At 38.6% G+C, this 15003-nt stretch overlaps 1 protein-coding gene across 1 annotated transcript in view; it reads left to right on the top strand.

Annotated features, from left to right (window-relative positions):
• LOC124172538 overlaps positions 1–7311 on the top strand; it is a 50905-nt gene extending 43594 nt beyond the window's left edge. Inside the window, exon 11 of the mRNA XM_046551984.1 lies at positions 7247–7311. Coding sequence (XP_046407940.1) covers positions 7247–7311 — 65 coding nt within the window. The remainder of the gene's footprint in view (positions 1–7246) is intronic.
• Positions 7312–15003: the final 7692 nt, after the last annotated feature.

Below are 15003 nucleotides of genomic sequence, written 5' to 3'. Positions count from 1 at the left end.
AAGATAATTTTCAATGTAATGTCAATTTTAATTGTGTGATTGATCGATGTTTAATCGCCTGATCAATGTGAGGATGCAGTGCTTGTATTTAATTTACTCGCAAATATCAAGTTAACCCATTACCGGCTGAGTAAAGAAATACTTGAAAAAATATATTTTTTCTCTCATTTCACCTAATTACATGATAAATTAGGTAAAGTGAAAATATGGGCCTTCAAAAAAATTTACTTATGGTAAAAAAATGGTGAGTTTCCGCAACGTTGGCCGAATCCGGTATCTGTATGCAATTATGTAATCCGCATCCCAATACATTGCCGTCTCGTAGGAATATGTTGTTTTTACTGTCGTATATAATCCTTTACCTTTTTATGCCACGTATATGACAAATAGCGTCATATTGGATTAATAAAAATCCTTAGATATTATGTTTCCAATGAGATGTTGTTATTTGACCTAAATCCACTATAAAAGAGACATGATTTACGATTTGAAAGAATTAAGTCAAAGCGAAAATTTTCTCAGAAGAGCTCACAAGATGTATTTCACATATTTTCATTGACTTAAATTTTATCATTGCAGATTGTATTACAGCAATAAATGGCTAGTTATGAAATACTCAAGCATTTTGGGTGTAATGGAACATAAACTATCGTACATTCATCCCTGGTTGGGCTTTTACACTGTTTCGGCAACTACTGAATTGTTTTTAACTCTATGGTCAAATTCGTCCTTTCATGCTTCACGAATCCGCGATGAACTACATGACCTAACTTTTTCTATGTTTAAGGACGCGAATGGTATAGGGGTACGTCATCTACCGACTGATTCACTTCACTTTTTAGATGCGTCCCTGCTAGATACGATTTGAAGTCCACCAGTGAAATTTACTTCCGTTGCATAACCTGTACAATCTCCTGGCGTTAGTGCAAACGCTGTCCAGTAAGTTGATAAGCTAGGACCTTTTTTTCCCCTAAATTCTAGTTCGGTAATTTGTATTACCTAGTAGGTCCACACCACCCATGTATTTACTATACTTCCCAATAACACGAATAGTATTTTCTTTTATTAACATAAAGTAGTATGTGAAATAGTATTTTCTTTTTTCTGCTGAAACTTTTCCCTGTGCCCAATGGAAGCATAAAACTTGTATTGCTGTCAACAGGGACAATCTATTTATCATTCCATCGAACAATACTAAGACCTTCGGCTTTATCAAATGTTTGTTTTCATGTTCCTCTCGGTTTCACGTCGATGATTTTATTATATTCTATCAGGCACTCCTGTTATATTTTCATAGGTGGCTCCAGTTACAAATAATCCTTTTTCTTTCAAAACAATAAATTATGTTCAAGATGAAAAGAAGTTATCGAAAAACATACGTTGATTCAAGGGATCAGGGATAACCTTGACAATTTCTAGAATAACGCTTGCTTCAAAGCCTAAATTTCGATGGAAATAATTTTCTATCGCCTGGTTGAACCCTATAACCGTCTGAATAACATAAGCACCAAAGTTAAAAGCAAAATCTTAAAGGCTTGTTTTAAAAGAACATATGCACTGTAGTGACCAAAGTAAGGAGCTATGTGGTCATTATTTCAAAATCTATGCGCAAATATTCCGAATTGTAATAATTTTTAATTCTTGCCGTCAAATTGAGGTCATAATTTAGAACTCTGTCATTTTTGTCCAGACAGGAATTGTCTGAAAAGTGTAGATTATTTTTTTATTTATCTAAATATGTTTTCTTTCAATCATTTCCAAACCAAATATACGCCTTATCGTCTTATTTCACCCAATATCTTGCTGTGGAAGTTAGTGATATCGCTGAATCGTGAAGTAAGGAAGGACTAATTCGGATTGAATGTACAAAGTTTTGTGTTCCATTGCACCCGAAATGCTTTCATGTAATTAATAAATATTCATTATTTGTTGTAATTCATTCTGTTGCGATGAAAATGACAATTAAAAACTGGAAAATGCGTTATCTTCTGTAAAAATATTCACTTTGACTCATTTATTTCAAGCCGTAATAATGCATCTCTAATTTATATTGGATTTAGGTAAAATAATGCGGCACCTCATTGGAAATATAATATCTAAGAATTTTAATAATCAAATTTGACGATATCTGTCAAATACGAGGCAAAAAAGACGTAGGATTATATCTGACAGTAAAAACGGCGGAATCCTACGAGACGGAAATATGTGGCGATGCGGGTTGCATAACTTCCTATAGATACCGTATTCGGCCAACGTTGCGAAAACGCAACATTATTTTCAGGATCTGATTTTGGCTTAATGTTGACTGGCTGACGAAATATAAGCTTTAATATCTATTAATTGAAGTTTCTACGTTCACATGCACGAATAAAAAACTTAATAAAGGGAATAGTTACTCTTAGGAAAAATTATTTATCTTGCTTAACAGGAGACTAGAAAATTGACACATTTTGAGTATTTTTATAAATAACGAAATACTTATTAAATGTCATTATAATCTCACTAAAAATCAGTTTAAAACTTATTTATATCGAAAAAGCGAATTCAGCATGAATAAAATTCAATTGAAACATTTATTTTTCATTTCTCAATAATGTTGCGTTTTCGCAACGTTGGCCGTAAATGGGTTAATAATAATATACGATTGATGAAGAGAATGCTGCACTGAGTGACTGGTCTTTTGTAATTGTTGATGTACCCTCATGCCTTTCAATGATTATATCACTATTGGGTTGTACATAGTTTGAATGCCTGCTCCAAAATCATGCTATTATTTGTTCAAATTACAATGTATGTCCTCTTGAATACATTGCTAGCCATGGTTAAGGCTCAAAATTATCGATGCAAGGAATTTCTTTCTAAGGTGAATTTCCGTATATTTACTGGTAGCTGTGTCGCGTTTATAGGTATGAATCAAATAACTTCCCTGCTGTGTATAATTACATTTTTAGTTAATTGGTATCGTTACACGCGTGGTTTTGCTTGTTGAGATATATCAATTGAGATGATTTTATCATGGTCAAAATATTTTACGTAGAAATGTGGTCAATACACATATTTCTATCGCAGGGAATGAAAAGCCCCGGTTTTCGAAGTCCGCGAAGGCATTGCTATCATGTAGATATTTTGGAAGCAAAGTCATAAAAATTTAATCATACAACTTGTCTATCTCACATTTTGGTGTTACTCTTTCATAAACTTATGTCAACTCCATCAAAACATAGGTAGGTTAAAGGATAAGAATTTCTTTGGAATTTACTAGTGTGTTTTATAATTTACAACTCGCTGCGCTGCGCGCGCTCGTTAAGGGGCTCCGCCCCTTAAAACCCCGGTTCCGGCTTCGCCGTCTACATTTGTGGTCGTTCGAAGAATTTTATTTCAAATAATCTCACCTAAGCTAGGGGCCGGCTTCGCCGGCCAGGGGGTAGGAAAGCGCCGCACTCCTTCCTCGGAACGGCTTCGCCGTTCCTCGTCTGGGGTCGGCATAGCCGTCCAGAGGGCGAGGGCATTTCGGAACTGTTTCACCGTTATTCGTTTAAGGGGCGGCTTCGCTGCCAAGAGGTGGGGGGAGCCCACAGCGGCTGCGCCGCTTGAACGTCGGGGCGGCATCGCCGCCCGGGGGTTATTGAAGCTCCACCTCGCCTACGCCAGTTACTCCTCGGAACGGCTTCGCCGTTTCTCGTTGTGGGGCGGCTTCGCCGCCTTGGGGTTGAGGAGCCCCCCCGCGGCTGCTCCGCTTATTCCTCATAAATGGTCTTATCCACCGAGAGGGGTGCCCAGGGGGATTCGGGGGTTTTAATGTGTTATGCATGCGATCACCAATCGTCCACAGTGATTACGTAGCGATGATTGTAAAGGGTAGTGCAATGCGGAATAATAGTAGCTACAAGAACCCATAAAAGAGGACTTAATGGCATGTTTTTCATTTTTTTGCGGGAGGTTCACACCGGAATACCGGGGTTTTTTACTTGTGTCAAACCAGTGGTCACAAATCGTTCTCATAAATTCTGTGACGACAAGTCCTAGGGGTCCGGAACAGTGGTCTGACGATTCTTTTACCTGGAGAGGCGATTTATTAGAAATGTTTTTGGGAGGTTTCACGGGGTTACCGAGGTTTTAATAAGTGGTAGGGGCATCGGTTAAATTATGACGAAAACTACTCGGAAAGGCGACTATAATTTTATTTTCGGCGATGTTCAAGTAGGTTTCATAAGTTTTCTGGTATTTTTCCCGTATGGTTTACGGTGGCTCCCCCTCACCAAATATTCCGGATCAAGATCTCAGAGGGGACGGGTAGTGCGGCGTAATGCTCGTTTTAAGTTCTCAAATAGTAGACTTAATGGCATTTCAGGGATGGGATTTCAGGGGGATACCGGGGGTTTATATGTGTGTACTCCTGGCGCTCACCATTCGTTCACATAAATTCCGTGGGGATGAGTCGTTGGGGTAAGAACCAGCAGTGGAATAGTCACGAAAATTACCCAAAAAGTACTTCGCCGTTCATCGTCTGGCGTCTGCATAGCCGCCCAGAGGGCAAGGGCATTTCGGAACTGTTTCACCGGTATTCGATTAAGGGGCGGCTTCGCCGCCAAAGGGCGGAGGGAGCCCACAGCGGCTGCGCCGCTTTAAACATCGGGGCGGCTTCGCCGCCCGGGGGTTACTGAAGCTTCCCCTCGCCTACGGCAGTTACTCCTCGGAATGGTTTCGCCGCCTTGGGGATGAAGAGCCCCCCGCGGCTGCTCCGCTTAGTCCTCATAAATGTTCTTCTCCACCGAGAGGGGTGCCCCGGGGGATTCGGGGTTTTAATGTGTTATGCATGCGGTCACCAATCCTCCACAGTGATTATGAAGGTAAAGATGATTGTAAAGGGTAGGGCAATGCGGCGTAATATTGGTGACAAGTACCCATAAATGAAGACTTAATGGCAACTTTTTCATTTTTTTGCGGGGGGTTCCAACGGAATACCGGGGGTTTTATACTGGTGTTAAACCAATGGTCACAAATTGTTCTCATAAATTCTGTGCCGATAAGTCCTAGGGGTCTAAAATAGAGGCGGAATTCTGACGATTCTTTTACTTGGAGAGGGGATATTAAAATTTTGGGAGGTTTCACGGGGTTATCGGGGGTTCTAATAAGTAGTAGTGGCACCGGCTAAAATGGGAGGAAAACTATTCGGAATGGCGACTTTAAAAATTTTATTTTTTTCGGCGAGGTTCCAGGAGGTGATCGGGGGTTTTCTGGTATTTTTTCCCGTATGGTTTACGGTGACCCGCCTTCACCAAACATTCTGGATCTAGAGCTCAGAGGGGACGGGTAGTGCGACGTAATCTTTGCGAGAAGTTCCCAAATAGGAGATTTAATGGCACATTTTACATTTGGGGGGATTTTAGGGGGATACCGGGGGTTTATATGAGTGTACTCCTGGCGGTCACCATCCGTTCACATAAATTCCGTAGGTATTAGTCGTTGGGGTAAGAACCAGCGGTGGAATAGTCACGGAAAGTACACAAAAAGTAGACTTATATGAAAGATTTTATTTTTTGGGGGGTGTATGTGGGTTTACCGGGGGTTTATAGGTTTGTACAGCCAGGGGTCATCAATCGTCTACATGAATTCCGTAGCGATGAGTGGTAAGGCTTGGAAATGCGGCGGAATTCTGACGAAAAGTACCCGAAAAGGCTACATATATGCAAATTTTAATTTTTTAGGGGTTTTCAGGGGGTTTAAAGATGTCAACATTATATGGTCACATTCATTTACTATCATATCTAAGAGAAGTTGCCCCTATGACATCCATACTTCGAGAGTAATACAATAAAAAGTAAATCTCTCCCCGGAAAAAATTAGTAGTGCCCGCCATTTCTATCTTTTCGCGGTTATATTAATTAAATCATTTACGCGGTTATATTAATTAAATCATTTATTAAATATTTATGCTTTCTAAAAGATAATGCATAGGTGTATATAACTATTAAATTTCAAAGAAATCGGAGATGTAAAAGTTGACAAATCCTGTGTTCATCTTTTGGAAATTGTAATTTTTGGTGATTTTCGGAATCTTTGAATTTTTTTCCGAGTAACCAAGAACGACGAAAGAAAATTGTTACCTATATTTCGTATAGGATGTAATGAACATATATAATAATCATTTTCGTTGCCCAACTCACAAAATAAGGCCGACGGCAGTGGAAAGTATGAAATATTTTCCGAGAAATCAATTTTTTGACGCCATTTTGAAAGCGTTTAACTTGGAAATTAACTTAAAAAATTACATAAGTAGGAGGCAACATTTATTGGCTTTCATAATATGCATCAACGGTTCGTGTAACAGAAATGTATCGCCTGTATAACGATAAATAGTAAACGGACTCCCGGGAAAAAATGGGAAGTGTCCGCCATTTTTAATTTTTTGCTGGTTTATCGATGGCAAAATTGTAAAAATGTTTAAATTTTCTAATACAAATTGAATATTTTTATGCATATACTAAGTCTAAACGATATCGGTCGTGCAAAACTGGACGAAATGTCGTGTTAATCTTTTGGAAATTGTACTTTTTGGCGATTTTCGGCATATTTTAATTTTTTCCTCGGCAGCCAATGGTGACAAAAAATATTGCTGCCTAAATTAAATGAAGAATCAAGTGAGCATATATAATAATCATTTTTGTTATCATACCCTTGAAATTAAGTCGAGGGGAGCAGAAGGGATGAAATTATTTTCGAAAAACCAATTTTTGGGCGCCATTTTGGCTGCAATTTTCTTAAATTGAAACTAACAAAATTACATATTTACGTGCCTACGTTAATCAGCTTTCCAAAAATGCATTAAACATCCATGTGGCACGAACGGTTCACGCGCAGTAAAATAAAAACATAAAGACGGTCCCCGGAAAAAGCCCGATTTCGGCCATTTTGTCGTCCTGGCGACGACACGTGGCGGAAACTTCCGGTTTTCGGATTTTTCCTCCGGATCATTTCGGGTTCCCCGCACGCGTGCCGAATTTCAGCTCTCCAGCACTTCTGGAAGTGGTCGGGAATTTGTATCCATCAGTGAGTCAGTTACCTCAAGGGCTGTATATAATAGAGATTCTAGAGCTTTGTTCACATTAATAATTTTAGTCACTACAGTTAATATCTCATTTTTTATCGTAATTAAGTTTTATTTAGTATTTATAATTTGCTTTGAGTGAATTATTTAGATAAATTATTAATTCAACGCTGCATTAATAATTCTATGCACTTGTAGGGCAGTTAGTCTATGCCCATGAAGTGCATGAAAGAAATTTGGTTGCTGTGGATTTTGCGTTGTAAATGATGAGATTTCATGTTGACTCGATTTTTGGTGAATTTGTGCCGTGTGAATGAAAAATTGAAATAAAGACACGAAACGCCAAGGTAGCTCGGATCTCCAGCTTTTGTTGACAGTAATTTTGAAAAAAATTCCTGACAAAAAGCAAAATAATGGTTATATATACGATTTAGCAACAGCTTTGGGCTGATAACCTTCTCCCATTTCAGTCCACATATTAACCGGGAGCACTTGAGTATTGGCTGGACCTTAACTATTTAAAAAATTTCTCAGTGCTATTGCTGGTGATGCACCTTACGCCTTTTTGATTGGTGCTGTGTTGATTGCGCTGCGAGTCATGTTTTCATTCACAGTACCTCCTAGAAATTTCACTGTGTTTTGCCTCGCCTGTTTTTATAGGTGCCCTAGTAAATCAATATGCATGTGGAGCGTTTATTCTTTCTTGTGAACTGTATCACCTGATTTTTTAAGGGTTAGTTGAAGGTTCCTGGTGGTAATCCAGTCTTCGACTTAGTCCAGGTGTTGTGGGATGCAGTCCACATCCGTGATTTGGTTGAAGGAGGTGCGACAATGGCGAAGTATTCAATGTGGGGGATGAATGTTCATCCGAATGGATATATCACAATTGAAGACGTTTGGATTACATATCCGCAGATGTGGATTTGGGGCAGGATTTATCGTTGTGGAGCATTGCATGTGATAGGGTGAACGTAAAAACGCAAATGGCTTTCGTGGAAAAATAGCGTTCGATCTGAAGGTCAACATTGGGTGAATCTGATGAAAGGAATGGGAATAGAAGAGGCGTTCACAAATGAATCCCTTAGGCAGACACTCCTTTGGACTGGTCCAGAAACACCCCAGTCAAACATTTCCTGATATTGAAGACATACTTCGTTTGTTTCATGGACCGGGTTATTTGGTGTAACATGGATTGGCCGGCTCGGATGCTTGCATTCCCACACAAAAAAATCTGCGCTCTGACGGCACTAAATCTGCACATCCATTGCTGGATTAACTGCAAAGTGTGTCCAACAAAATATTTAAATTTCCATGGCTTATTAACTAAGGAGTTTCGACCTCATATTTATTGGATGTTTTTTATTTTTCCTCAAATTTGCATGCGCTATATTGTGTTACTATATTACGTTCATGTAGTTGTCAGTGTGCACTGCTTTGCAAATATCTTACTGTCGGCGTCAAAATGATGTGCCGCTGCAATTTGCAAATTTATATCTGGACCTTTGTGCATGCCATAATAATGAATTAATCGTCATTTTAAAGGAAATTTTATTCTAAATCCCGATTAATTTTGTATGAAAATTTCGAAATTCAAGACACGCGAGTGCGAGTTTTGTTGTAATAAAACGAAAATGTTTGTACACTATCTAGTCTTATGTTACTTATTTTGCATTTTGTTTTAGCACTAGCTGACCCGGCGAACTTCGTACCGCCTAACAATCAATGAACTTAGTGTTTAGTTACACCATTTATAAGTCAAGAACGACTGTATCGTTTTTAATCATGTTTAATTTATTATAATAAAATAAGGATACAAATTCAATGAAAATACGTAAATGAGTATCAAAATTGTTTGTCAGAAAGACATTTTCTTCATTGAATCTAAAAAGGGTGGATCAGAGCTCGTGTACGCGGAATTTTTTCACTTAATTTTCTTACAATTTAGCTGGAAAAATGTTGGGAATTGTGGTTTTATGAAGCAGTTAATGAAGTAAAAACTAAACACGGATTCAGTTGTTGGCTATATGTGTTATTAACAGCAAAAATTGTTTCAGGCCCAAGTCCGTTGCGTAAACTTGGCCCGTTCACGGGGCAGGTTAACACAACGCCAGACCGACGCTTTCTGATGCTCAAAATCGTGTAAGAAAAGCCCCCATTAAGCCGCATTCGTGTCAAATGAATTTAGGCGCGCCAGTTATAGTATCTCTGTTTGGAAAAAATGCACTGCATAAATGTGCTCCATTCGTAAACGCGCCACGGTGTGCCCTATACATTCGGGTTTAATATCTAGCGTCTAGCACCTTTTGATAAACAACTGTTTTTGTTTTGTTATCGGGTGCAAGATAAAGCGGACGAAGCTAAAAAATATAGCGAAGCGAAGCAGTGACGCAGCTAGGGGATTTTTGGGGGCTAAAATCCCCCTAAGAGCTTAGAGAACTTTTTATAAAAACTTTTGTTACTGCGTCTGCTCGTTTCCTTGACAGGAACACGGACATTACCGTTTATCAACAATTGCTTGGATATTTGTTTACAAAGACGGTAGTGAAGAGTCAAATGGAGCAGGGAGTACAATCAGCTGAAATTAAATTTTTTAAATGCAGTTTCATTATTTTGAATATATTTAGTAATTAAAATGTTATTTCAGTTATAAAATTGGTAAAAACAAAACAAATGATTTAATTTGTAGTTTTGACCGGCTTATCAATTGTTGTTGCATTACTAACTCCTAAAAACATATAACATAGAAAGAGATGAATTTTTGCGTAAAATTATCCTTTTTTAATTTCCTATATGTTATCTGGGGCTGAAATGAATCCAAGGAATCTAATATCATAAAAAAAAGTGCAGTCGTTCTCGAGTTATAAGTGCTCTAACTAAACGATTTTCGACTTTCTTTTATGTATATAGATTTGGAGTATGACTTCCCAGGATCAGAATGAAGAGAACATTTAATATGGTTTAACATTTTCAGTATAAAAACGTATTTTTTCTAAAAAAAATTAAGAAGTATTAATATTTAAAATATCAAAATCTAATAATCTACAACTGTAGGAAAAACATTAAAATTTCAAAAATTACATAATATTTGTTAAGGAATGTGGAAGTAATTGACATTTTGCCCCGTAAGGTAGGGAGCCCTATCCCATTATACTTTCCCATGCTAAGTAATTGTTCCCTCCTCTTCGCAAAACGTGACATTCCATGATTTCGTCATTTTCCGCTGTGCATTTCGTACCCTACTGTCCATTTTGTATTGTTTTCTTGCCGCTCCACGCTGTTAATATGCCTAGGAAAATTGCCCAAATGTAGGCCCATCTGTTGATACGGAAGGAAGAAGGATTCCCCCGGATTAAATGGGTCCACTCCTTGCGAGGAACTCGGCTGTGGATTTGGAGACACCAGGCTAGAGGGAAGAATATTTCATGCTCCTCTTCCGCACAGGCTGGTAGTTAAAATCATCAGGTCCCGCAGCTGAAGGATTAATTTTCTCTTAGATACGGTGTTGCCATTGACTCTTACCTACTGCAATAGGGTGGTTTCCTTTTACATTTTTACTGCCTAAATCGAAAGATTATTATTCCTGGAGTACGCATGTCACGCTTTTACATTTTTCAATTACGATATCTATTTTCCACGATTTAATTTCCACGAAAACGCGACGGCTAAGTATGAACGCTGGGAAAAGCCAATATGTCGTCATTATACCTCCCGCTACCGCCATGTTAGGTGACCGCGGAGCGAGAATATGTACGCCGCTGCGATTCAAGCTGCTAGCAGGTAGCGCTTTGCTTAAATAAGGATTATTAACACCTTATCAAACGAAGGAAACTTTCCGACCATAGGCAGTTTTAATAGGCGATTATTAAGAGATGTTTCCCTGATCTCTGTGCCTCATGCATGCATTGGGAATCGTAAACGATGTAAAACTGCTATCTACTCGTATAGAAACTAGGTCCCTGTAACGTCACGTGGAGTGGCATTGCATGGATGCCAAACTGGCCAATGCGGTTAACATGACCGTTGCCATTCGTCAAAACTGGGATTTCTAAAATCAAATAATTTGTATATTATGAATACACTAATGGTGGCTAACGAATCGTAATCAGTGCTTTTCCTTTTTTTATGAAGGAAACTACCCCATTTAGGGCGTTAATAAAATCCTTGCTTCGAAAACGTCATTTATGAAATGCAGTCCACATGATATGTCGAGACCATTTTAAATTTTGCCTCATCCCAGTTAATTCTCTATTCATTTATTAATATCTCAACAACGACGGGAGATATTTTTTTCGGTCATAGGGACGACAGTAAACCGTGCACCTTTTCCATAGGAATCTGGAGGCGGAAGGGAGGCACAGCCCCCTCGTCGAGTGTAGGAGAATTGCTTTTTAATCCTCATTGAAATTCGCTTTCACCGTTGCGTCAGACCCTCATTTTTCAAGTGGCCTTCCAATTATAATATTTTCTGGAGTTCTCCATTAGAATATATTTCTACCTCGTTCACTGCATGAATTACTAGTTAACTGGTGAAGTTGTGACATCAGAAATAGCTCTTCACCTGGCAATGTTTTCAAAAACACTCTTCGGCCCATCTTATAGTATGTAATGGAAAAAAGTCGCATTTCCTAACTCATTGACGAATTTCTTAACAATATGGTTTCCAAAAACTGTATCATTAAAGAAGAATCAATTATTTATAATTTTCCAGTATTTTATGTCCCTGCTTCTTAACTTGCAAGCCACTCCATTACTATTAACTTCAATCTACTTGGCAGTGGCGTAACTATGGGGGGAGTGAGGGGATCTATCCAGCCGAAAGCCTCAGAAATATATATAAAAAAGAATTTAAATATCTTGTCTGGATTTGATATATACTAACTGCGTCTGATTCAATTTAAAATTTAAGGGCAACAATGATGTAAAATGCATTTTCAAACATGTTATTTTTTTTAATTTTTCCTTAAATCTCCGTTTCCAAAGCATATTCCCCCAAGCATATTCCTCCGCTTTTTGGTACTGATATATTGTAATTAATCAGCCAGCCGAGGAGATTTCCAGCATTTCATCACCATTTGATCATATATTGATATGATTAAACCGAGAGCCTGAGTGATTCTTGACCCACTGTTTTTTGCAATGAATAATAGGTTATTTGAATCACTAAGTATTTTATTCACTTTGTTTGAATCAATTGCGAATGCCCCATTATTAGTGAGAATTTGAAGAGACCCTAGTACATATATATCCCTTAGACGTGAATTGCAATAGTTATTTTTTGTCCTTCTGTTGGGATTAATTGAAAAGTCTTTTATCCTTGGATTCGAGTGATTCAATTATTCACATTTATTTGCGTATAATACGATATTTTGTGTTCATTATTGCATTTCAAGCCTATTTCGGATCGCAGTGGATTGGTAAGTGAAGTTTTGGCTCTGCAGAGGAGAGAAATTAAAGTTGCGTAAACTAAATATTTTACTATACTTAATTACTCTATATTCATTAACCGTAAGAATTCACGATTTCGTTGGTGAAGTTAATAAGATCAAAATTTACCTACAAAACGCTTCTACGGAGCCTTTTGTTTCAGATGGCTCATATTCAGGTGAGTAACCGTTATGTAGCTGAAAATCTGGTTGATCGATGGCGGATCCAGAATTTATTTCTATGGCGGAGTTATAATGGTCTGTCAGGTAAGCGGTCATCTCATACTTGAGCTTAAGAACAATGTATATCCATTACGAAATATACTTCTAGTATTAATCTTAAAGTTATTTTTATGAAAAAATTAGTACCTTAAATGTATGATAACGACAGTTTTCCAAAATGTATCTTTTCACAACTTATATTTATTATTATTAAGTCGTGATATATGTCATATAAACCGGTATGGATTACTTTCATCTTTGCATGGCAGGCTCTCTATCGCCCAAAATATTTTCTGAATTTCGTGTCTCACCATCTCCGTTCGCGGCCTTTTTTTCATTTTAATGAACCCTTTCCTACCAAAAACTACGAAAGCAAAACTTTACCACGCTACGAGTAGCATAAGAACATTTTAAAACTCCTAACGGAGCTCTTTTTTGGGGGTGAGTTGCCCGGATACACTCGTCCCTCGGATTTGGGACCCAACTCAATGGGGCGCCCGGCCATTATCCCTGCCTCTCACCCGACCCTCTGACCCTTTCTTAGCGGGAGTCCGTGGTCAACTTATTATTTTACCAGTGTTTTTATAAATAATTATTGATTACGATTTCTGAAAAATTACACTTACATAATAATAAACAACATAATTTAAAGCATTGTGAAATTTTAAACGGGTTTCTAGCGTTGATAATAACCTAATTAGGACCTTTTCATTTTTCAGAAAGTTAGATGTTTGAAGTTTTTTTAGAAGGTAGGGTGAGAAATTGGAGAGGGAATGCATTCTCGTACGGGCAGGCATAAGTACTAAGAAATGGGTTTTAGTGATAACGTTTTCATAGAAGTTGAGGATGCATTCTGCAATAAAGAAAAAAGGGTAGGGAAAAAGGAATTCAAGCCTGAAAACCCATGAAAGAACTAGCAAAATAGTATACTGAGGATCGCTTTTCTTAGAATCGGAGAGGGCCGTCGAAAAATTCGGCGAAAATGTCATCAGCGCTCAACACCTGGACTGTATGAATGCACGTGCGATATCATTGTGAGAGTGGAAGGTTTGGTTTTTCCGCGTAGTTTACCCGAGACATCGTCCGGCAGCTGAGCACATGTTCCACCCAAAATGAGTAGCTAACAATAGGGCATACAACGCAGGTACGAAGTTGGATGTACAAGTTACATTACTTTAGAATACCGGCGTATTAGTAATTACTCGGGGGAAAATGAATGGATCAGAAAAAAAAGGGTATGTAATGTAGCTTGTTATTTGGATTGTAACATTCATGAGCGATAAAACAATAAAACAACAGCATCTCCCCATTACATATTTTTCATCCCGTAAGATGAAAGAACAAGGTATTAAAGCATTCACATGAGAAATTCGTTAAAAATAACACTAAAATTTCATTTAAAATTTGCCTACTTACAGAACAAAACGAAGAATTCATTACAATAAATAAAAAAATTTGAGTTTGCTACAAATTATTTTTTGCAAAAACCATTGCCGTTTCAACCACTTCACCGCAAGTTCCTGCTGTGGGAAGGATGATAAATGAGTGGGAGGGTCGGGCTTAATTGCCTAAGGGGAGGCACAAGGGTCTCGCTAAGCTGGGTCTCGGGCCGGGCCTGAATACCACCGACCATAGCTACCGCTGCGGTTGGTTCCCATGCCCCGCGACAGCCATACCCGACATCAGGTCGTCTGTGTAGAAAAGTTTGCGACAGCTATACCCGACGTCAGGTGTTCTACGTATATAATGCCCGTCGGCTCCACCCGACGTCCGGCGCGAAAGGGTTAATTCCCATGGTAGCCTTTACAAATTCGTCTGCGTTTTGTGGATGATAACCATAATCCCTGCTTTTTTTTACTATTACCATTCCATTCATTCATCTAACAAAGGTTACTATGAAAATGCAAGGGGGTGTTATTCTATACGTTGGCATAGCAGTTTTTATTTCTGTAGTGAGTTTGTGACAGCTATATCCGACGTCAGGTCTTCTGCGTATAAAATGCCCGTCGGCTCCACCCGACGTCCGGCGCGAAAGGGTTTAGAAATAACTTTTAATCCCTGAATTTATGTGCGAAGGAAATGTTAATGAAGTACCTCTACCTTCAACTCTGTTTCTGATTATGCTAAGCATAACCAACGTAATGGTGACGGAACCGAATTAAAGATCTAGTCTTTTTTTCCTATTCGCGCCAAACCCGGGGTGGAGCCGACGGGCAGCTTCAGACGCAGAGCACCGGACGTCGGGTATAGCTGTAGCTGATTTTTCAACACGGACGACGGCTCCGTCTGACGTGCCCTAATTGTCGGATA

Source organism: Ischnura elegans, assembly GCF_921293095.1.
Source record: "Ischnura elegans chromosome 13 unlocalized genomic scaffold, ioIscEleg1.1 SUPER_13_unloc_1, whole genome shotgun sequence".
NCBI classification, from domain to species: Eukaryota; Metazoa; Arthropoda; class Insecta; order Odonata; family Coenagrionidae; genus Ischnura; species Ischnura elegans.
This window is presented reverse-complemented; position numbering and strand designations above follow the sequence as displayed.